Source organism: Lynx rufus, unplaced genomic scaffold (genome assembly GCF_022079265.1).
Source record: "Lynx rufus isolate CCGP_SWC_20201006 ecotype Redwood Valley unplaced genomic scaffold, mLynRuf1.p SCAF_5, whole genome shotgun sequence".
NCBI classification, from domain to species: domain Eukaryota; kingdom Metazoa; phylum Chordata; class Mammalia; order Carnivora; family Felidae; genus Lynx; species Lynx rufus.
In genome coordinates, this window is record NW_025814867.1 from 5,746,890 (window position 1) to 5,769,990 (window position 23,101).

General features: G+C 47.1%; 1 protein-coding gene across 1 annotated transcript in view; it reads left to right on the forward strand.

The window, feature by feature from the left end:
• Nucleotides 1–23,101, forward strand: part of ITGA9 (integrin subunit alpha 9) — a 345,722-nt gene that overhangs the window by 203,025 nt on the left and 119,596 nt on the right. The window contains exon 18 of the mRNA XM_047099700.1: nt 12,442–12,592. Within this exon, the coding sequence (XP_046955656.1) occupies nt 12,442–12,592 (151 nt within the window). The remainder of the gene's footprint in view (nt 1–12,441; nt 12,593–23,101) is intronic.

Sequence of the window (23,101 nt, forward strand, 5' to 3'; positions counted from 1 at the left end):
CCTATCAACTTACAATGTCGAAGATATTTCAAAATATCACTTACCGTCACCCCTACTTCAAAGTTACGGTGGTTACTAGACCCACCACCAAATCTTATTACTTAATGTTGTTAAAAAAAAAAAAAAAACACATATTGCTAAACCACACATCTTAAAATATAATTATCCTATTTTTGTATGATTGGTTTCTTTGTAATCTGATTTTTCATTTTATGCATTTTTAAAACATTCCTTTGATAAGGGGACCATTCATTTCAGTAGACCACCAAGAGCACCTGGTGCCATAAAAACCCTGTTCAGAAGTTTTTCCTGATTACAGGAAAAGATACATACTAGAGAAGCAAATATTTCTGCCTTGCCCACTGGAGTAGAGAGATTTTTAGTGTAATACCCACAACGGGGACTTCATCAGAAAGCTATTGTCGTAAACATCCGTTCCTTGTTCTTGGGTTATTAAAGGCACAGGTCACGTCCCGTCAGACCTTTGATGAGCTCAAGGAAACTAGTGCCTCAGGCCCACAGCAGAGAAACTGAGCTTGGGGTGAACGTGGCAGCTACGTTGTGGACAGAGGGGCACATTCGTGGTTGTTGGACGTGCTGAATCTGCCATGTGTATTCTTGTTTCTAGCTTCAGGGAGATCCAGGTGGGCAGGAGGACCCAGGTGGGCAGAGCTGTTTTCTCCTTGTTCCTATGGCTGTTCACCTCACAGGAAGAACGGTTCCGAATCCAGGGAGGCTTGTAATGTCAACACGTTTTATTGTCTGTGACCATTTATGTCTCCCGTTTGCTTCTTGGGCTCGAAGCAAGGAGAAATTACAGCCACGACAGACTTACTTGTCAAGGGACCACAGTGGCCCTGCTGACTTGGGTTCTCTTGAGTTATCTGGCCTGCCAGCTTCCGTGAAATACGCATCAGCTTCTTACATTCTGAGTATGTGGCGGTCAGGTTGAAGAAACGGCGTATGTGGGGTAGAGGGTGGCACCGTGCCATTGCCCGGTCGGGTCCCACTTCGCTGCCCGCCATCCTGTCTTATGACATCAGACCTCTGGGCAGCCTGCAGATTTGGGGAATTCCTTTGCGCCCTCCCCCCACCCACCCGAGTATTCTTTGTCCTTAATCCAGTTGTTACAGTGAGTGGACCTGATTTGTTCCAGATGTCCTAAGATTTAGTGATTCCAGAAACTACTAAAGTAAAGGCTGATGAGGATTTGAATTCCTCTGTGAGCCGAGAACTAGCAGTTCCTTTCACAGTTAGACAGATGGGGCCGGGGGAGGGCGGACCCTCTGGCTTCTCATGTTTGCCTTCTTGGAGCAAGAACGACCATTAAAGCAAATACTGATTCTGCCGCTACCTGAGTTCTTAAATGAGCCAGATCTGGGGCCACATTGATGCTAGCAAAGTCAGTGAGGATATAGGCATGCGATTTTTTTTGTCTTAAATGCTGCGTCTTTATGTTCATTATCTGAGTGCTGCTAGGGAACCCACTATTTTGGTTCACATCACGTTAGTATATGCTTTTCTCTCACTTTATGAGCATAAAACTGGCCCGGGTGGGTACATTTGAGGGAGACAGAGGTGTTTCTGGCTTCATATAAGTGGTTTTCAAACCAGAAACTCAGTCCCAGGAATCATTTTGGTGACCCCCTGTGAACTTTAATTGACGTGCCTTCCCGAGGTGCCTCATGATCTCTCTCCGGAGTTAATAACCATATGGATCTGTTTTGCGTGATTAGAAGGGATTTATAAAGCCTGGTGAGATGTGAGGCACGTCTCAAACTATATGGCGTGATAACCCATTTTTGGAGAAGTTTAAAACCTACATCCAACCATCCAGTGCGTTCTGTTTAAGGATAGCATTATCGGGTTGAGGCAGCATTTGCGAGTATAAACAATACGACTGTTAAAGCTACTTAAAGTTACGGATTTAAAACAAAAGGAGAAATGAAGGTAGACGGTTGCCGTTTATATATTTTTTAAGTGTGTATGGAAGCAGACACGTGTCCAGACAGGCCCTGGTAGGGGTCTGGGACAAGCCGTGTGAGCACATCAGCCAAGGGAGTCAGCTGAAGGCTGTGGTGTGTGTCCAGGGGGACCAAAGGCAGGACAGCTGGAGGAGGGGCTGAGTGGTGGCAGGGGTAGGGCACGGACATCTGAGCAGTAGGTTGCTCCCAGATGTGGCGCTGAGTTTTAAAGCAAAATGCGTCATAGGCTGTGAAATGAGAGGGTCTTGAGCAAGCCGGCGTGAGGAGCACCAAACGGGTTGGAGCAGGTGGTTCGGGTACGAGGCTGTAAACCACAGGAGGTGGCTGGAGGCCTGGGTTTCTGTGGGGCCAGCTCTGGGGTCACCGCAGGATAAGACTAATAATCAGGCAGAGGTAACAACTCCTAGCATCCTAGAGTATATTAAAATGTAATGCAAGGTTAGATTTGATTTATTAGCCATATTTAGAATTGTGCCTTTTGGATACAATATACTTTTTGGATAGTTCTTGGTGATTTTTTGTTTTTTAATTTTTTTGCAAAAAATATTTTTACCCAAAGAAGCAGCTTTTTTTTTTTTTTTTTTTTTTTGGTGCTCTTGGTTAGGTAAAATAAATTCCTGAATATTTGCCTTAATAGCTAGAACCTTATAAATCAGGAAACTGTAGTGATTTTTCACAGCAGTGAAAATTGGTATTTGAATTCTAAATAACTTATCAATGAGATCTACAGGAAAACTAAGTAATAGGCAGTCACTGACTAAAGTAAGCCAGCAAGACACAATGATTTCCTATCCCTGTAGGAAAGAAGAATTTCAGAGCTGATGCTGGAACGTGGCATGAGGATTGAGTCCTTTGTAGTCCCTTGCTGTACTTCCGGATTTCCTTATCTGGAGTGCTGTCACATGAGAATGACCGTCTCGGGGAAAGAATGGCTTCTCCAACTTACTACAGGCTGAGAGAGAGGGATCAAGGGTCTGAAAACATGATGTCTAACACTCCGCGTGAACAGAATCTGATGAGGGCATTTATCCTGGCATCTTACCCGTAAAGGCTGGGCTTAGCAGCTTTCTTCTTTGGAGCCGTAGAAATGCTGGGGTTTTGCGAACGCTGTTTGGTCAGATGGCTAATTTTCTATACAGAGGAGTTGCCCGTATCACAGAGGAGAGGCCTCGGGCCTGGCTCTTTGAATGCAGACGCTTGTGTTAACGAATTCAGGGGGGCTTTGGAATCACCCTCAGAAGCAGCAGTAGGCTCGACTGTGACAGGTCTCAGCCCCTAAAGGTGAACAGAGGCTGAGGCATGAACACCGTAATGACATCCTGGGGCAAAATGCCGTGACCACCAGTATTGGGCCTTGGCAGAATCAGCGTCTGGCTCCCCAGGCTGGGAAGCTGAGGGAGGTCCCTTACAGAGCACACGCCTGCAGAGACAGGCTCAGAAACTTATGTTTGTTGTCGTCTAGACCTTCTCGGATTGATCGCAGGTCATTCTTTCCAAAGTGATTGCACTAGGTTAGCTCCGGAATATATACCCCTCAGATTTAGCAAGGGTGGTGTCCTTTTGTCTTACTTTAATGTGCACTGGTTTAGGGCAGGGGCAGTATTCAGAACAGTTAACAACCTTTAGAGAATCAGCGTGTTTACCCTTAAGAGCAGTTGCCAGTCACGGATGACTAGTACGGTGCCCTTGCTCTAACCCACCGGCGGCCAGCCCGGGGAACGGGTGTGTTCGTTCACCCATACCACATTCGGCAGGACTGAGGCCTGAGTGGGCTGGAGCCACCACAGTGGAGACTCAGGCACCTGAGATGGATCCTCCTAACAGTTGCTCCAGAAGGGAAGTGAGCAGGAGGTATTGCAAGGGGTGGGCTGGGGTTTCTCCAGGCCTTGTGTCCCTTCCAGACTTGCAGGGCAGAGAGGATCAACTGAGCCGATCTGCCAGCGACAGATCGCTGGGTCACGCTTCCACCCCTAAAGCTGGAGAAGACCCCCCAGCAGGCCCTGCGTAACAGCTCTTGCAACCGCGTGTTGGCCTGCTCTGCCGGCCAGGTAGCAGGCCGAGGCGCTGGGGACGGACCGTCCCTCCCAGCAGCAGCCTCTGACCAGTGGCTGACCGGAGTCACATGCAAATACCTCCCTCCCCTCGCAGTTGGGATCTTCTGAGGCGCACATTCTGTAAGTCCCCGGAAACCCCGGCAAGACGAAGCTGCAGGTGCCCACAGAGGTGACGGACTTGATGTCACGCCCATTTTTGGTTGCCTGTCCCTGCACGTCTCAGTCCATCTTGTCCCTACCGGTGTTTTCGGGGACCACCTCGGGAATAAGTGACTCGTTCTCAGACTTGCGTCAGGGTCTGCTTCTGACAGAGTCAGGCTAAGACATTCCTGATTGCTGAGGTCCACGTGCTGGCTTCCTTTTCTCCCACCAAGTGACACGTAACCAGGTAAGGCTTACCTGCACAGTGGGCAACGGTGGGCAGCCCACAAAATTACTCTGTGGGGGAAAAAAAGCACACGTGGTGGAACGCTTTTTCTTTTTTGACATTTCATAATATTTATTAACAGCATTTCATAAGCAAGTGAATTTTAGGAGCTAAATATCATCAATTTTATTTTTTTAAGAATTTTATTTTTACCCGTGTACTTTATTTTCCCCAAACCTCTACTTGACAAGTAACATGAACAAATATGTACCACCGAAGATAAATCATAAACCAACCATACGGTTGAAAGTAAAATACATAGAATTTACTGAAAGTCTGGAACAGTCCTGACCAGTAGAGACAGAATGCAGGCCACCTATGCAATGTAGAATTTGCTGGCAGCCACACTGAAAAATTCAAGTGAAACAAATGCATGGAAAAAAATGTTATTTAACATCTTTAAAAAATCATTTAAGCTTATAATTAATATGAAAATGACCGGTGAGGTTCTTTACATCCTTTTCTTTATTTTATTGTGCTAAGTCTTAGAAATCTGATGTGAGTTTTACACCTGATTCAGAGCTGCTGCATTTCAAGTGCTCAGAAGCCACATGTGACCAGTGGCTGCCACGGGGGACAGCACAGGCTTGGAACACGTACTTCGGAGTTGTCGCACCCAGTAGGCAAGGGGGCTGAGGTCATTGCACACCGGCCGCCATCAGTCATTGGTCGAGAGCTGCTATGGGCCTTTAGGGACTCTACTCTTTGGCACTCTGCCAGCCTGCAGAGGAAAGTCCTCCAGCAAAAGATGGGGAGGCTGGCAGATGGAATTGCAATCTGTGCAGGCCACAGTGGTGAGACCCCAGGGACAAGGGGAGAAACACCCATAGCCAATAGGCTACAATACTTTCACCTTGGTGCCTTATTATTTCTTAACTAATTACTTACGGCACTACCTGACACTGGTGACTCAAGATTACATGATTAGGTTCACTGGCCTAGAAGATCAACCCCGAACTGTGACATTCGAGATTCATGGGACTCTGGATGCCTCGTCTATATCCTACGTGCCTCTCACTTACCTTACTGTTAAGGATGCCCTTTTCTTGCTCCTTTCCATATTATTTCAGAGTCACGTCCATCCTTTTATCTGTTATTTATTTCCTTCTATGTCTGAAATCTACTTCCTGTTTCCACCCATGTGCTCCTCATCCTTTAAGACGTGGCTCAATTCCTACCTCTCTCAGGAATGTCTTATGGTAACTACAGTCCTACAGTGATTCCTTTACTTGGAATTTTTTTTTTTTTTTGCACCTTATTCTGCACCTGTATCTTTGGCATGACTCATCTTCTCAGCTTTGTGGTATATGTCCTTCACGTCGTAATCAATTTGTGTGGTACTTTTGCACATATCCCTTCTAGGAAGACTTCAGATGAGCAAAAAAACCCACACCAGCGGCTTTATGGTTTTTTCACGTTTGTGATGTTAAGCACTTATAGTTGAAAACCTCTTGATAGTTGTCAACAAAGTGCCAAGGAGGAGGTTGCCCACAGGAGCTGCTAAAGGCATCCATAATCATTTCCAATTTCAAGGACACTGTCTAGAGGAAACTAAGCACCTCGGAGAGCTTTTGTAAAGAGATGATACCTCCCGAGAGTCTAAATATTCTAGATGCCAACAAGGCAAACACAATGTCATTGCTCATCTTATCATAGCCAAAGAAGCTTCATGTGAATCTTAGTCTGTTTAATCACATTTTTCTCTACTTTAGGAGCACTGAGAACACAGGGAGGAACACCAGACCTCCCACGGGAGTTGGGAGGGCTGCCTGGCTTCGCCGCTGTCTGCTGAGTGGCCGCAGGGACGCGGTTCACTCTCTGGCCTCTCTGCAAAATGATGACTCAAGCGAGTCCCCATCCAGCTGTCAAATTCCATTTCTGATTTTATGATGTCTACCCATTTGTAAGAATAGGAAGCATTGTCTGTGATTATAAGTTGCAGTGGCTATAATTTATATCCGTGCTTTTATGACACATTGTTGAGGATATCTGTGATTTGTTGGATGCTGAATCCTTACTCAGGAATGCCGCCCCCAGTTTTGACATTTCTCCTATGGGAGAATATGATCTGCTTCACAATGCCCTTCTTAATATGATTTCCATGAGTGGAAAACTAAGGACTCCGTGTGTGTGTGTGTGCGCGCGCGTGTGTGTGTGTCTGTATAATCAAGCTTAGCAACAGTTTTGTTGGAAGAGCTGTCTTGCCATTGCTGTCTTGCCATTGCCATTGCATGGTTCGTTTGCCTCCTCAGTAATACTTTGCCAAATACCCCCACCCTCCCCTCCCCTCCCCTCACTGACCTGAAGAATCCCTTCTTTGTACTCTCATCGCATAGGGGACCTCCTAGGAAGGTTTTTGGGTCAGCGCTTCACACGTGTTGATGTTAACTCATGTCTTATGTGTTTGTCCCCTCTATTAGACTGAGAACTCCTTGGGGTCTGGGACCTGTACCCTGATGCCTATGTTGAGAATATAGTCTTAAAAAAAATTGTGGGTGAATGGATGGATGGACGGATGGATGGATGGATGGTTAGAAGAAAGGGAGGGAGGGAAGTGGATGAAAGAGTGAAGGCAGGAATTAAAAATGGATGGACTTGGCTGCCCTATACTATTATCCTGGTTGTCATTATTAAGTATAGCTGTGGGTGGCAAGTACATGATCAGTGATGATAATGATGTAACAGGTTTTTAAAACTTAACTGCAGTTGACTAGAATGCGCTTGATTAACTCCCACATTAACATCCTTTACTCAGGCTAGATTGAAGCTAGCAGTAAAAGAAAATGAAAGTGCTACATTTTATGTAAGGCATTTTATGGAAGGTAGATTATAACCATAAATATTTAAATAAGGTCACAGCTTTTATCTTTAAGACTTAAGGAAAATCTAAAACGATCCAGTGGATACTTAATAATTAAACACCCTTAAGCTACTTTGGTTTCTTCCCTTAGCACCTTCTCAAAAAATTACTTGCATAAAATTGTTTGCTTGATGGTAGAGGGGAAAGCATTTACCTAGTGGCCTTAGTCATTCAGTATATGATGACTGATATGGAAATGTATTGCATTTACCCAATAAGGAATTTGGAATGGGATGCACTCTTATTTTTTTTTTTTAAGTAGGCTCCATGCCCAACATGGGACTCAAACTCAAGATCCTGAGATTAAGCGTCGTGTGGCACTCACTCTTACCGTATGGTGATGAGTGAGGTCAGAGAACAGGTTCCACAGTGACTCTTGGGCACCACACAGCTACCGAGATGGCAGCAGTAACATCAAATCAATGCTAAACTTAAATATAAGCCCAAGGTGCTGTAAGATGTATTAGAGCAGTTACATACGTTATTTTTTATAAGAGATGAGCAGTATATTTCCATTGGGCTGTATATGTGCTGTAAGATAAGCTTTACAGAAACTGTACGATTTGTGTCATATGTTGACTATTATTAGTAACACTTTCCACATAAGAATACACCAGTGATTGGTGTACAAAGTGATATGACTCATGTAAAAGACTGCAGAAGTAAATTAGAATTCATGGGAAAATTTCTCAGGGAATAAGATTTCCTGAAAATAAGAAGGACCCATGGGATGTTTGGCAAAAACCCCTGTGCTCGATTGTCTTACTCCTTCAGTCCTGTCAAAGGGATTGGTCTTCATGGAGTTCTGTCCTTGTTAGACACCATCAAAAGCCATTTCTTGCCAAAGCCCTTCCCGACTGAGATGGAGTTTATGTAAGAGCTGTGGCTCAGACAACCTTCATGTCAAAGGGAACTGGGCATTAGTGCTAGCTCAGCCACTGCATGGCTCTGTGACCTTGACCAAAGTGGGTTCCCCTTTGGGGTAGGGGGGCTCATCTTCAACTGTAAAATACAAAGATTGAGCTGTTGAGCTGTTGTGGGAACGTTGGGCATTTCCATTCATTCATCAATTCCGTAAGGGTTCACTGGACACCTGCTATGTGCCAGGCACAAGTCTTGAGTCTCGAGGACTTCACTGATGACCAAAACCAGACCAGGGTCCTTGCCTTCTGGGGCTTAGATTTTAATTGGGAAGAGAGATTTCTTAATCAAATAGCCACACAAATAAATGTGTCATCCCAACCTTGGTAAGTGCTGTGAAGGACTGACAGAGCACATGGGCTGGAGGGGTTTATAATAGGGAGATTTATTCTCCCCCAGGAGAGAGATCAGAAGGGGCTTGCAGTGGAGGGGGGCGGGCTTTGAAGGCCTAGGAGGTGCTGTGTTCAAAGCCCAGCACAGCTCCTCGGCCAGCCTCTATCTCTGCTTCTCGAGTTCCTCACTTCCAAAAATGGGACTAACGTCAGGAACCGCTCGCTCGCAGCGTTGTAAGGTTTCAGAAAGTTGACATGTTTCAAAGCACCCAACACCAGGCAAATTACATTTCATTTCATTTCATTTCTAAGAATAGTTTTGGAAGCAGAGACGTACTATTTTATACATAGGTTTTCAGCTGTGGAGAAAGAGCAAAACCAGCTTTCAGGCTCCCCTTTTTAAAGAAGTCTGAGTTCACATTCCACCCTGGAAGGCGCCTGGCTTCCCTTCATCATGGAGCCATGTTAGAATCACTTGACTGGAAGCCCAGGGACGACCTTGCTCGCCTGATTAAGTGACAGAGGCCCAGGCTCCGGGGGCTGGAGAAGGTGAGACATCCCAGGCCTGATCTCTTGCCATTGACACGTGAGGAAAGGAGGCTGATCACAAACAACAAAATGGGAACGAGGAGGCAGCTCCCTGCCCCCACGGTCCTGTGCTTTTCTATATTGTTTCTCTATGTTCCATTTGGAAACTGGCTACTTTCTGAGGCGACTGGGCTACCTGTGAGTGCGCATGCAATTCCTTCTCGAGAGAAAGCAAGCTTATCAGTCCCTCATAACTCCTCAAGGCCTGAGGATTACTTCTGTAATCTCACAAAAGCAAACAGGAGGACAGAAATAACCCATCAATCGTTAAAAATTAAAATGGCCAACAATAATAAATCATTGCTGCAATAGCTTCAGGTCAGGGTCTTAATTTATTGGAGGCCACTCAAGAATTTGAAGCTTTTTTTCTGAGTTAATTTTCCACATCTTGTTTGGGTCCTTAAAGCTCGTGCTTCCAAAAGCAAGGCCATCAGATCTCTCGGTGCACATGTTAATTCTTGCTGATGCAGGAAAGTGAGGCCTTGTCCTCATGGCTGGGTAATGACGATTGCTCTCCACAAAAGTCTGTACTTCAAAGTATTATAGTCTACTGAGAATTTGGATCTTTCTCTTCTCCTTCGTGCTATATTCACCATATTAATGCTCACAAACAACAACAAACATGTGCTGGTTATGCAGAAAAGGAATTTATTGGAAGGCTATGGGCCAGTTCGGAGCATAGGCAGGAAGCCTGCAGAACCAATGGGAACAGGAAACAGGGGAGATAAGGCTTAGCTCAGGATGTCACCTCAACATCTCAGGAGCCACCTCAGATGATCTCAGAGGGCCCTGGTGGCTGTCTTTGAGAACCCCTCAAAATTCCTGGCCCTGGCTGGGAGCATCTGCGCATACTGAGGCCACATGACTGCATACAGTCAGGTGCCCACACTTTAGCTATCAAGAGGGTGAGAATGGGAGGGTCTGCCCCTTTTCTTCTGATGTGCCCTTCCCATCTATGTTGAGATTCCTCCCAAACGGGAAGGTGTCATTTAATTATTATTATTTTATATTGTATTTTGTATTATTAAGTCATACATTTATGTTATTATTTATTATTGTTATTATTATTTTGCTGAGCAGCCCAAAATACCAACTGTCCATTACACGAACCCGCATGAGCTTAATCACGTCACCCCTTAAGTGGTTGGCCAGAGATTGGCTACCGGGGTGAATTTACTTTGTCCACAGTGCGCGTCACATGATAGTCCGCCACTTCATATTGTCCTCGTCCCCTTGTCGTCCCACTGATGGCCCACTCGCTCCCCCACTTGCCAGGGCTGCCATTTCCCTCCTCCTCTCCGCCCCTCAAACATTCCCTCCTCCTCCTCTCCCTTCCCAGTCTTTGACTCTACTTCTGTTTCCGTGCAAAATGGACGTAATCACAAAGGAGCTTCCACTTTGTTTCTAACACCCATCTACTAACGCATCTGTGCCATGGGCTCGTTTCTCACCTGGTCCCATCTGGTCCCAGCCCCTCCATTTGTTCACCAGGCCATCCAGCAACTGTCCCCTCTGTGGTGCATCCCTTCCCTTTATCGTGCAAATGTGCAACCATAGTGTCAATCTTGAAAAAGATAACGATTCCCTTGCGCCCACTCCCCACCCCCAGCCCTCATCCCATTGCTCTGCTCCCCATTACAGGAAACCAACTCCAAATGGTTGAGTATTCTCACTGTTTCCATCTGTTCGGCTATTCCGACACTTAAACCAATTCCAGGCTTCCATCCCTATCACTCCACTCAAGCAGCTCTTACTGAGATCACCAGTGACCTTCAGGTGGCTAATTCCAGTGGCCAATCCTACTTCTTCATGTTATTTTGGCCTATCTGCCAACATTTGACAAAACAGGTGAAACATGTCTTCTGTGGCCACAGAGAGACCATCTCTCTTGCTTTTCCTCCTACCTCCCTTGTCATGCTTTTTCTTCACCTTGGTGGCTCCTCCCCATCTGCAGTTCCCACGTGTGAGACCTCTTCTCTGTCTATATCATTCCCCAGTGATCGTATCCAGTCCATCCCAAATGTGTATCCCCGGCCTAGACCCTCCTTCTAGACGTATGCATCCAGCTGTCCAACACCTCTTCTCAAAGATCCAACAGTCATTTTGGATTTTTTCTGCCGAACCTTCTACACCTATGGCCTTTCCCATGTCAATGAATGACAATTCTTCCCTTCCACGTGTTGAACCTAAAATCCTTGCAGCCATCCTCAACGCCTCTCTTTCCCTAATACCCCTCATCCAATCAATCTGTGAGCACAGTCTGTTGGCCATAACCATGGAAACACATCCAGGACACGACCTCTTCTCACAACCTCAGTTTCTACCACTGTGGTCTGAGCTGCCACCTGGTTTATTGCGAGAGCTTCCTAACCAGGCTCCCTGCTCACCCCTGACCACATACTCCACGGACTGTTCACATCACAGCCAGTGTGAGCCTTCAAATGTGGAAGTCGGGTCACATCACTCCTCTGCTCAGAGCCCTGCAGGAGCTTCCTCTCAGAGTCAAACTAAGGTCCTTGTGACAGTCCCACAGTGCCCCATATGCTCTGCCTGCCCCCACTCCCTTCATCTCTCTGAGCCCGTTTCCTTCCCCACACCCCTTTGCTCACTCCTCTTAGCCACTCTAGCCTCCTTGGCATGTCTTGAACGTGCCAGGCCCGACTTTCCCTTGCTAGTTCCCAGATGTCTATGTATCTTGCTCCTTTTATGCCTTCAGGTTTCTACTCAGAGGTCACCTCACCAGTGAGCCTTCCCCAACTACCCTATTTGAAATCACAACCCACTCTCCCTTCCAATCTGACGTTCTCCACCCTTCATACTCTCTGTGAATTTTCTCCATGTTCTGACCATGCTCTACGTTTGCTACATTGTGTATGTTTTCTGTTTCCCTAAAGCCACACGAAGGCAAGACCTCTGTCCACTGTTCTTTCTTCTAGCACATACAGTAGTAGTGATTGGCATTTAGTAGGTGTTCAAAAATACTTGAATGAATACATGACCGAATTCCATGTCCAGGGTATTATATGTCTTATGATTTTCTGAGTATGATGTGAGCCCCAGAAAAGCCTAACAAGTTAGGCTGTTAGATGAGGAAACCGAGGTCCATGGGAGCTAACTGCTTACCCACGAATGCATGGCCAGTGAATGAGTTTCCTGGAACTTGTACTTCTGACCCCAGTGGAGTTTCTGCCCCCAACCCTCAGCTACCCTCTCATGCCTCATATGATGTTATGAAAGCTTCAGGGCATTCATTGCTGTTTATTGCTCATTGCAGTGTGGATGAGAAAACCCCATACCTAGCTTTGGGAGCTGTGAAGAATATCTCCCTAAACATCTCCATCTCAAACCTTGGGGACGACGCCTACGATGCCAACGTGTCCTTCAATGTTTCCCGCGAGCTCTTCTTTATCAACATGTGGCAGAAGGTAAGGAGGGCACCCCCGAAAGGGAGCCTTTGTTCTTTCTGGTGCGTTCTCTGACTTTCATCACAGCTTGGAACACGCAGTGGTTCTGCAAAGCCTGTTTCATTATGTGGGGCGTCATTTGGAACTCTGGGGATTTTTCCTCCTCCTGGACTTAGAAGGTGCGTTGGTGCGGCCAAAGAAGAAACCGTAGATACCTACAGGGTGCTGGAGCGATATCCATATCTAACACTGCCCCCCATCCATTTTGTCTCGTGGAACCCTCCCCCTCCTGTTTTGTCTCACCACTTCTCCAAACACTCGCATGTTCTAGAGAATTCCAGTTGTACATCGGTAGTTGCAAGGAACGAGATAAGAAATGAGGACAAATCGCTGCCTGTTATCACCACTGGTGCACTTGACTGTTTCCATGAAAGGGTCACGTATGTCAGCCTAAGCTTTGGCATGTTTATTTACGATATATTTGAGTGAATTGAGGAAATTAAATTACTTTCATGAAATGAGTAAATTTTTCAGCATGAACTAATGTACTTGAATGAATTGAAGTTTAAGTAGAGTGACTCAGAAAGGAAAAAGCAGTTGGTATTCTCTCCTGTCCTATAATCCAACTCAGTGAACCACCTATGGGAAGAAGGAAGAACGAGTCACCAGGAGGCAACAGGAATGAGTGGGCTCAGACAGACCTCGCCCTTCCCGGTGGTTGCTCTAACTCTTGACAGCAGTTTTGAAGGCAAATCTTGTCACTTTTCAACGTGTTTACAACATGGAACTGCAGTACCTTGACATCTGTGTTAAACAGAATCAAAATCACTTTCTGAGGAACAGTCGTGCCCTGCCCACAGAGGAGCACTGAACGTGCCTTCAAGCCCATGGGAAAACGTCTGTTCAGACACAGATCCTGGCAAGCTCACCAGTTTTGACAGGATTACACCAACCTTGCCCAGCTTAGGGGGCACCTGAAGGCTATAGAGAGATCCGTAGTGATGGGGCTCCAAGAACTTTACAAGAGGTTATCACAAATCTCTGCTGCTTCATAGCTTTTAGGAACGCCAGGGTTGGGAAGGTCACAAAAGCGATCAAGAAGGACTATGAGAAGGGCACACTTCCCATTCTGTGTAAGCTAAAATTGTCCTGGGGTAAGCCCAGTCAAAAGAGAACCAAGTATCTCTAGGGTTCTAGTATCTCTGGCTCCATACAGAATGTCTTTTATAGGATTCCCTGTGCTGTGCCATCGTCTTGTAGAGGGTGGATTTGGGGAAGGGGCAGACTCAAGGACAGATCTGTAAAACTCCTCTCTGGGGTAACTGAAAGGATGTGGTTGGTGACTTGGGTCATTACGTTGCAGGTTCCTCTCACTTAGGACCCACCGGAGAAATTTCTTTCCGGCCTCAGAATTAGGAAGAGCTGTGTCTCCCCAAGTACCTTGGCTTATTTTTGCCTGTAGACACAGTCATCCTTGTGACAAAGCTTTGTTCTGTCTGTTGTCTGCTACAAAGTTGAGACCTGGCCCCGCTCTTTCGGTATTTAGGATTTGGTAGTATTATTTCGTAAACTGTATACCTGCCTATATCTCACTTTACTTCCTTCATCATAGGTTTCTTTTTAGCATGGAGGCTACATAATATTCTGTCATAAAGTATTCTATGGGATTACCCTTAAATTCCTGTTATGTAGATATTTCATTCTAGTTTTATTCTCTTTAATGCTGTGATGAGGGGCGCCTGGGTGGCTCAGTCTGTTAAGCATCTGGCTCTTGATTTCGGCTCAGGTCACGATCTCACAGTTTGTGAGATTGAACCTCATGTCAGGCTCTGTGCTGAGCATGGACCCTGCTTGGGATCCCCTCTCTCCCTCTCCCTGTCTCCCTCTCTCTCTGCCCCAACCCTGCTCGTGTGCGTGCCTGTGTGCTTTCTCTCTTAAAATAAATATTTTTTTAAAAAATTGAAAAACAATACTGTGATGACTGTCTCTCACAGAGATTGCCCTGAACAAGTGATTTTATCTTTAGTCTTGTAACTATCTGGGGGATGGGCCACAGCAGTGATTAACCACCCACTATATACCAGGGGTTTCACACGCATCTTCCCATTCCCTCCTTACTGAGTAGGATCTGGGCACATCTGCCATATTGGAGGAATGCTACAGGAGAGAAGTGAGGGAAGCAGGATGAGGCAGGGAAAGGGCTGAGTAAGGGGATGCTCTTGTAAAATGTAGCCTTAGTCTGAATGATAGGGTGGAAAGATGTGGAGGAATGCCCAAGAGCATAAATCACTGAGCAGAATAGTCCCCTCTTGAAGTGGCAGGAGAGCACCATTCCCACCCTTGTATCATACTGACTACCTTGAGGAGTAGTAAGTAACCCCCCGGGCATTCTTTTTTTTTTTTTTAATTTTTTTTTCAACGTTTATTTATTTTGGGGACAGAGAGAGACAGAGCATGAACGGGGGGGGGCAGAGAGAGAGGGGGACACAGAATCGGAAACAGGCTCCAGGCTCTGAGCCATCAGCCCAGAGCCTGACGCGGGGCTCGAACTCACAGACCGCGAGATCGTGACCTGGCTGAAGTCGGACGCTTAACCGACTGCACCACCCAGGCGCCCCCCCCCCCCCCCGGGCATTCTTGATGAGGGGCTCTAGTCAGGTGAGGACAGTGTACCTGGGAAGGCCACAGGTATGTCATTAGCTCCTATAGCCGATCATTTTTATCTCTTCTCCATCGAATCCCAATGAGCTTTGGCACAGGGAGCCCTGGTTTCAATTTGGCAGAGAGTTGACAAGGTTTCGGGGGGCTCTTCTGGATGTGGGACGCATTAGCGTGAAAAGGTGGCAGGGTACAGAGACAGCACATAGCTGCCTTGGGGGCAGGACTGTCTAGAAAAACAAGGGAAGATGACCCTCAATGTGATAGGAGAAGGTAAAGAAACAAAAATTCCTCTCCCATGACCACAACTGCAGGTCGAAATGTAGATGGCATCACTCAGCCCAGAGCAAGATTCTAATAGCACCCAGATGGGTGGTACAAAGGAACCAAGAGAGCCCACCCACCCCACGTAGGCCTAACAGAACCAACATGGACCCTACAAAAAGATTCTACCACATAAACTAAGACGAGTGTAACTCAGGACACAGAAGAAAAGCATACCCTTTAGAAAGATTATTAATAGAAAACAAAAGTAAATTTTACAGAGCACCCACTTTTGTTCTTGATGAAATTCAAGAAAAATATGAGCATCACAAAAGATCAGAGAGTAGAATGATAAACTGGGGTGAAAAAGGAATGAACTGAGAGGCCAAAAAAATAAAGGTTGTAGATAGGATAAGGAAATATAATGAAACCAAGAAAGCAATGGCAGAATTAAAACGTGCTGTAATTAGGAAAGAGCAGAATTAGTGGTATGGAAATCTGATTCATTGCTGTACAGGACATATTTGAGATGGTCTCTGAGGATTCAGAGAAAAAAAAAAAGTCAGTGAAGAAGGATGACGGTGAAAACTATACATGTAGAAGGTGGAGACTGGAGAATCAGCATAGATAAGTGCGTCCAGAATACTTGGAACAGAAGACATGAGTAGATACCAAAGAAGGATCTCCATTCTCTTGAATGATCTCGGCAAATACCAGGCAAAAATACTGAGAACACTTTAATGTCAACACACAGCTTCACGAGATTTTTAATTTTCAAAATGTGAAAGTGATGCTACTGATACCTAACAGAAAACAAAGAAACCAATGTTCCATAGACTTCTTTAACAGTATTAAAAAGTCAGAGTAGGTTCTTGTCAATTAAGAATTCTATACCCAGCCAAGTTGCACTCCCTCGTGAAGGCAAAATGAAGACATCCCTGAATATGTGAGAATTCATGAAGTCTGTTAACTCTCCTAGTTTAGATTTCCCCCAAAGCAGACTCTGACACTATGACTTAGGTACAGGTGGTTTATTTGGGCAGTGATCTCAGGAGGCACGTTGTGGGAGTGGCGCGTTTAGACGGGGAAGGGATGAAAGCTAGGAAAGTGTATGCTGATGAGCCATGGTGAACTTGGGCTGTGTCCTGCTGCAGACCTTCTCAGACAGTCTCTGTGGAACACGCTCTCAGAGTCACTCCCAGGGGTAAGGAAGCTGCTAGAGGATTTCTCCACCAACTTTTTTTTTTTTTTTTTTTGAGAGAGAGAGAAAGAGAGTACACAAGGGGCACCTGGGTGACTGTGTCCGTTAAGCATCTGACTTTGACTCAAGTCATGATCTCACAATTCCTGAGTTCGAGCCCTGCATCAGGCTCTGTGCTGACAGCGCAGAGCCTGGAGTCTGCTTTGGATTCTGTGTCTTTCTGTCTCTCTCTCTCTCTCTCTCTCTCTCTGCCCCCCCCTTCAAAAAAATAAACTTTAAAAAAAAACATGCAAGCAGGGGAGAGGGACAGAGAGGGAAAGAAACAGAAAGAGAAAGAGAGTGAGAGAGAGAGAATCTTAAGAAGGTTCCATGCTCTGTGCAGAGCCTGACATAAGGCTCTATCCCACAACCCCAGGATCATGACCTGAGCCAAAATCAAGAGTGACTGAGCCACTCAGGCGCCCCAGATTTCTCCACCAACTCTCACCACTCATCCACAGAAAATCACTCCAAGGGCTTTAACACCCTGGCACTTCCAGCCTTCTCTGGCTATGAGCCACACTCCCTGGGGTGAGTGAACAATTCCAGCAGTGAGAAGTTGGAAGCCTCTGGCCCAGAGGGCACTGGCTTCAGGTGACCAACCCTTTGGTTAGTTCTAGGGAATGTGAGCAAGGCAGCATCTGCTTCAATAACTGTTGAAGCTTTAATAAGCATGAAACTATTCCTGAGAAATAGGATACTTACAGATAAAGCACTCAAGAATAGAGTCGTCGAATAAAGTGTTAGGGCCAAAGAAATGTAGAAGTAAGAAAAAACAAATTTTGCAAACGTTTAAAATAGGAAGCAAATGTTAAAAAAAAAAAAGATTTATTGCCCCAGTAAAGACGTAATTGAAACAATTAACTTAAAAACTAAGACTGTAATATCAGTTGTACCGTACAAATTTGGGAAGAAACATAATCTCATCACTGTTGCTGCTTCACATTCTTCAGAAGGGAGTTTGGACTCCTCAGCTGTTGGTGAGAGGCCATTCTGAGCCGCCGCTTCCTGCCTCCCCTCTTCCCCAGCCTCGGTGTTCTCCATGCCCCACATATGCACTTGAATCCAGTTATAATTCAGTCCCAAAGCTGCCTTTATCCTAGAATTCTCTCCGCCCCCATTTTCTTCAGTGAACTGCCCTGCCCTCAGATCTCCGCTCCGATGCCTCCCCTGGCTGCATGGGTGATGTGGGTGGGTGGGTGGCTCTCCCTCTGTCCAAAGCCACAAGGCGGCTGGGGGCGTAGGCCTCCAAGGTCTCCGGTCTTCTCGGTCATCACCCAGTTGGTGATGTATTCGTTTCTGAGACTGGACAAAACGTCTCCCCTAACACGGACTCTTCTGTCCTCTGTAACGCAGAACTGCTTCCAAAGATTCACGCTGGTTCTTTCCTGTAAGGGAAGACTGGTTACAAAAATGTGGGATGCACATTGGATAACCATCTGCTGGCTTTTCTCTCGCCTCCATCAAGCTAACGTGAAAACACTTCGTAAAACGGGGCTTCGTGTGCCGGTGGCCGCTCATCGGCTGGCACGTGCGGGTTGGCCGGGGCGCAGCCCACGGCGGTGGTCGTGTAGTGGCCGTCTGTGAAGCCGTGTGCCGGGTCTCATAGGGATGGGGGAGGGGTACAGTGGAAAAGGAGAGTAAAGAACAACGGAGACGATGCGCTTGGAGCACATCTGCACCGCACAGCCCCAGGGTCACATTCAGGTTAGATTCTGCGTGAGCGGCACCCCCGGAATACCACCCCACAGGCTACGTGGATGGTGCCCCCCCCTCCGGAGTTGTACAGCCATGTGGCTGTGGGGTCAAGGGAAAGTTGAGTTTTAATTTCTCGCCGCGATGCCGCTCGGCACACAGCGGCTCGTCTTGCCTCCGTGGAACAGGAACGCATTTGTTCAGACAGCAGTCGTTAGGTACCTGCTAAGTGCCAGGGGCCGTACCAACGGCTGGGGGACCCAAAGACGAGTAAGGGCCGGTCCCTGCTTGCGAAGAACTCCTGGCCTAGTGGGGTGCGAGGCATGTCAGCAAACAGCACCGGAGGCCAACTGCTGTCCAGAGCACTGGGACATGACATTGCTCTGAAGCACGCGATGACCTACACCAGCTAGTCTCGGGTTGCCTGAAGCTCCCAGATAAGTGCTGGGGAAAGAGGATGGGCCTCCTCTGAAGAGTTGATATCAGCTGGTGCTGCCGTCGCAGAGCTGGGATGGATGAGTGAGTTTATTCGGTGAAGGGGAGAGCTGGCTGGAGCCCCGTGAGAGGGCAGAGGAAGAGGGACAGGAGCGATCCAGCAAGGTGGAAAAAGGCTTTCCCGTGTGGGCCTAAGGGCCAGCGACGCTCCGAGTGGCAGCGTGGCCTCTGGACGTTTTAGGAATGCAGATGCCTGCTGTCCTATGCTGAAGTTGCTTGTCGGTTGGGTCTCTGGAGCTCAGGAATGCTTCATGTGGCCAGACAGATAAGCTCAAAGAAGAGGCCGGGTGCGTGGTCACGTATCTTCATGGCAGTCAGTGCCTGTTAGGGCCCGCATGGGAACAGACACGGACATGGACAGTTGTAAGCTTTAAGATAGTGCAAGGGTACTCCCAGGTGACCTTTGGGTCCCAAGGGGGTGTGGTGGCTTGCCACAGAGTTACAGAAGAGGTCGTGCTTGGTGAGAAAGAACGAGGAGGGGGGGGTCCCTGACCTAGCACCCTCTGTAGCGTGAGTGCTCTCTTGGTTTGGATCTCCCAGACACTGACCTTGAAGCAAGGAATTGAGGGCAGTTTGTTTGAGAGGTGCAAGAAACACTGGGAGGGAAATGGAGCAGCGACAGACAGGTGGAGGCAACTAATGCAGGGGGTGCTGTTCAACCAGATGCCACATTGGGCAGTGGGACTTTATCCCAGGACAACCCTGGGAAGCAGTGTAAAACCCAAACTTGGGGGCTGAAGCAGCTGGGGGAGTCAGTGGTTGAAGCTTTCTAGGAGCACGCATCCCCCAGACCTCTATCCTGCGCTGTGCGTGGCCAGAACAACCAACCTCATTCTGGAAAGTTCCATTCAAGCACAGGGTTGCAGCCGCTGGCAACTGGAAGTGGGGCGGGGCACCCTGAAAGGTGTAACATGTCTGTGTGAGGTTCCCCAGCACCTGTAGAGATGCCCACAGGGTTGGAAGCATTTGCAACCTAAACACCTCACTTTCCAGACTTCCAGAAGTCACAAGTTAGCGTAACGGGACTTTGCCCGGGTTCTAGCTCGAGAACCAGCGATGCACACCTCACGGTCTTACGGGAGTGGCGCAAGGCTAGTATTGTAAATGGGACAAGGGGCCCAGGTGTGGGACAGTAGGAGGCAGGGAAGACTGTGGAAGAACGGGGCCTCATCCAGAGAGAGCAGGCCACGGTTCCCAGGTGGGAGTGAGGGCCGATGCAGCCAGATTTCCTACTTTTCAAGAAAAGCCAGAAGTCCACATTTTTATGTGAAATCTCATGACTTTGGCAGCTAATTAAAATGTTTTCTGAACATTGAACGGGCCAAACAAAACATATCCAACAGACTGCATCCAGTCTGTAGGCCACCAACTCGTGACCTCTGGCTTAGCTGTTTTCCATATGCTGTAGGCAGTTCTCCCGCCTGCCTGTTGTCACATGAATCTGTATCTGGGGTAGACCCTGGTGTGTGTGCAGGCGTGACTGCATTTCTCACCTGTCCCTGGGTGGCAGGTTAGCTAGCCAAAGAGATTGGAGTTTGGGGGTTCAAGCGTGAGTGTCTGCTTGGGGGGGAGGAAGGGTCAACTTACAGGTAGTATCCATAGCACTTTAAAGCCAATGATGTTCTCAAAACCCTTGCGCGATTGCAAGAGGCAGCCACGCCGGGGGTTGTGCTTCAGAAATTCTTAGAAGTAACACAGCAAGCCGCCAAGGTGGGGGAGAGGGAAGGCGAGGCTCTCGCTCCCATCCCACGCAGATGCAGAAACTCAGCTCTGTTTCTTGCGCTCAGCGGGACCTTGAGCCAAGGGTCTTCTCTCTGTGACTCAGTTTCCTTCTCTGTGAAATGAGACGTGCTGAGGGTCAAGTGGCGTCTATGCAGACTACTCGTACATGATGCGCGGCTACCGTGGCGGCCCCCGCCACCCACAAGCACCAAGTCTATAATTCATTCATTTACTCAGAAGGTATGCATTGGTCACCTACTCCAGACCAAGGTTAGATGCTGAGGGGGGGAGGAGGGGAAAAAAGCGAGAATACTAGACGGTGCGCTGTCAGTCAGAGGGTGTTGACTCTTCCTTTTTTTTTTTTTTATGTTTATTTTATTTTGAGAGAGACAGAGAGGAGTATGAGCGGGGAAGGGGCAGGGAGGGAGGTTAGAGAGAATCCCAAGCAGGCTCCGTGCTGTCAGCACAGAGCCCAACACGGCTTGAACCCTTGAACCATGAGATCATGACCTGAGCCAAAATCAAGAATTGGACGCTTAACCCACTGACCCAGCCAGGCACCCAGACTCTTCCTTTTAAACAGAAAATCAAGACCTGTGGTCTTAACAAAGGGATTGCAGGAGTGTGTGTGCATGGGCGTGTGCCTTCATAACATCAAAAAATATAGCTAGTGTTAAACTGAACATATTTTTATATTTAATTAGTTACCTTTACTTAAAAAATTGAAATTACATGAAAATAATGGAAAATTTGGTGTATATGTGTATGTGTAAATATACATATATGTATATGTGTAAATATATATGTATATGTGTAAATATATATATTTACACGTGTATATGTGTAAATATATATCAGTTAAGTAAGTGGGCTAACTTTTGTAGTCCCCATTTGTTTGCTTTTTTTTTTAATTTTTTTTTTCAACGTTTTTTATTTATTTTTTTTTTTGGGACAGAGAGAGACAGAGCATGAACAGGGGAGGGGCAGAGAGAGAGGGAGACACAGAATCGGAAACAGGCTCCAGGCTCTGAGCCATCAGCCCAGAGCCCGACGCGGGGCTCGAACCCATGGACCGCGAGATCGTGACCTGGCTGAAGTCGGACGCTTAACCGACTGCGCCACCCAGGCGCCCCCCCATTTGTTTGCTTTTAATAATGCCTATTGATTGGGGCGCCTGGGTGGCTCAGACGGTTGAGCATCCGACTTCAGCTTAGGTCATGATCTCAGAGCTCGTGAGTTCGAGCCCCGCGTCGGGCTCTGTGCTGACTGCTCGGGGCCTGGAGCCCGCTTCTGCTTCTGTGTCTCCCTCTCTCCCTGCCCCTAAGCCACTCGCATTCTGTCTCTGTCTCTCTCAAAAATGAATAAACATTAAAAAAAAATTTTTTTTAATAATGCCTATTGATTTTTTTTTTCATTACTATTTGCCGAAGTGTTAGAATTTTTGGTTTGGGGATGTCGACGTTTTAAAATCCAAGATCTATAACGGTTCAAATGTGTGATATGTGTGATGACTATCAGAGTTTAGAGAAGGAGGAAAATAACGTACTCCCGAAACAATGTAGGGCTAGGCCCGGAGTCTTTAGGCAGAGAGAGTGATAAATTTGGAGGGTGATGGGGGGTTCGTGGGGTCTGGAGCCAACGAGCAAGAAAGAATTCTTGAAGATGCCTTTGGTGCAAAAAGGTGATTTTATGAAAGCATAGGGACAGGACCTGGAGGCAGGCAGAGCTGCACTGAAAGTGTGGGGGGCGGGGGGTGGTGACCGTTTCATGGAGTCAGAGACAAAGTCAACAGGGAGTTTCCAGAGAGACGTCCATGTGCCGAAGACTTACTGGAGGCCTAGCTGTTGTCAATGTAAGGTTGTTTTTCTCTCTAGCAAAGCATTAACCGTAAGATTGTAGGGAGTTCCTGGACTTTAGGCTGTGGATGGGATTGCCTTTTTCTTAACCATTTGCTTTTTGTTTTGTTTTGTCCTTTCCTGTTTTGGGTAGCCGGGGGTGTCCAAGGAATATCACACATGTCCCACCTAGGGAGGGGGGCGGTGCTAGCTTGTGCTTGCCCCTTAGCCTGCATCATGCTCCCTCATCAGAGAGGACCGACCCAAAGGTCTGCAGGCCCAGTGAAGCCTGGTGGGGGGAATCCAGCATTTTTATATGGACTAAGGAAACAGAAGAGAGGACAGAAGTTTGTGACATGCTGGAGGAAGAACCAAGAAAGAGCAAACAGACCAGGGAAGACCGGGTGAGACTCAGTCTTGGGATTGCCGGAAGGAAAGAGACCAGTAAGGAAACAGTAGAGTCCTGAATCCCGCTGGGAAAATGGAGACCTACCACTTACAATGCCTTTTAGAGCTTTGTGCCCTTTCAAGTTCATAAGAAACATAGTTAGTGCCCGGGCCCGGTTGTTTGTAAGTCACTGAATCCCACTGACCCACTGTGGTGTCACCATCTAACCTCCC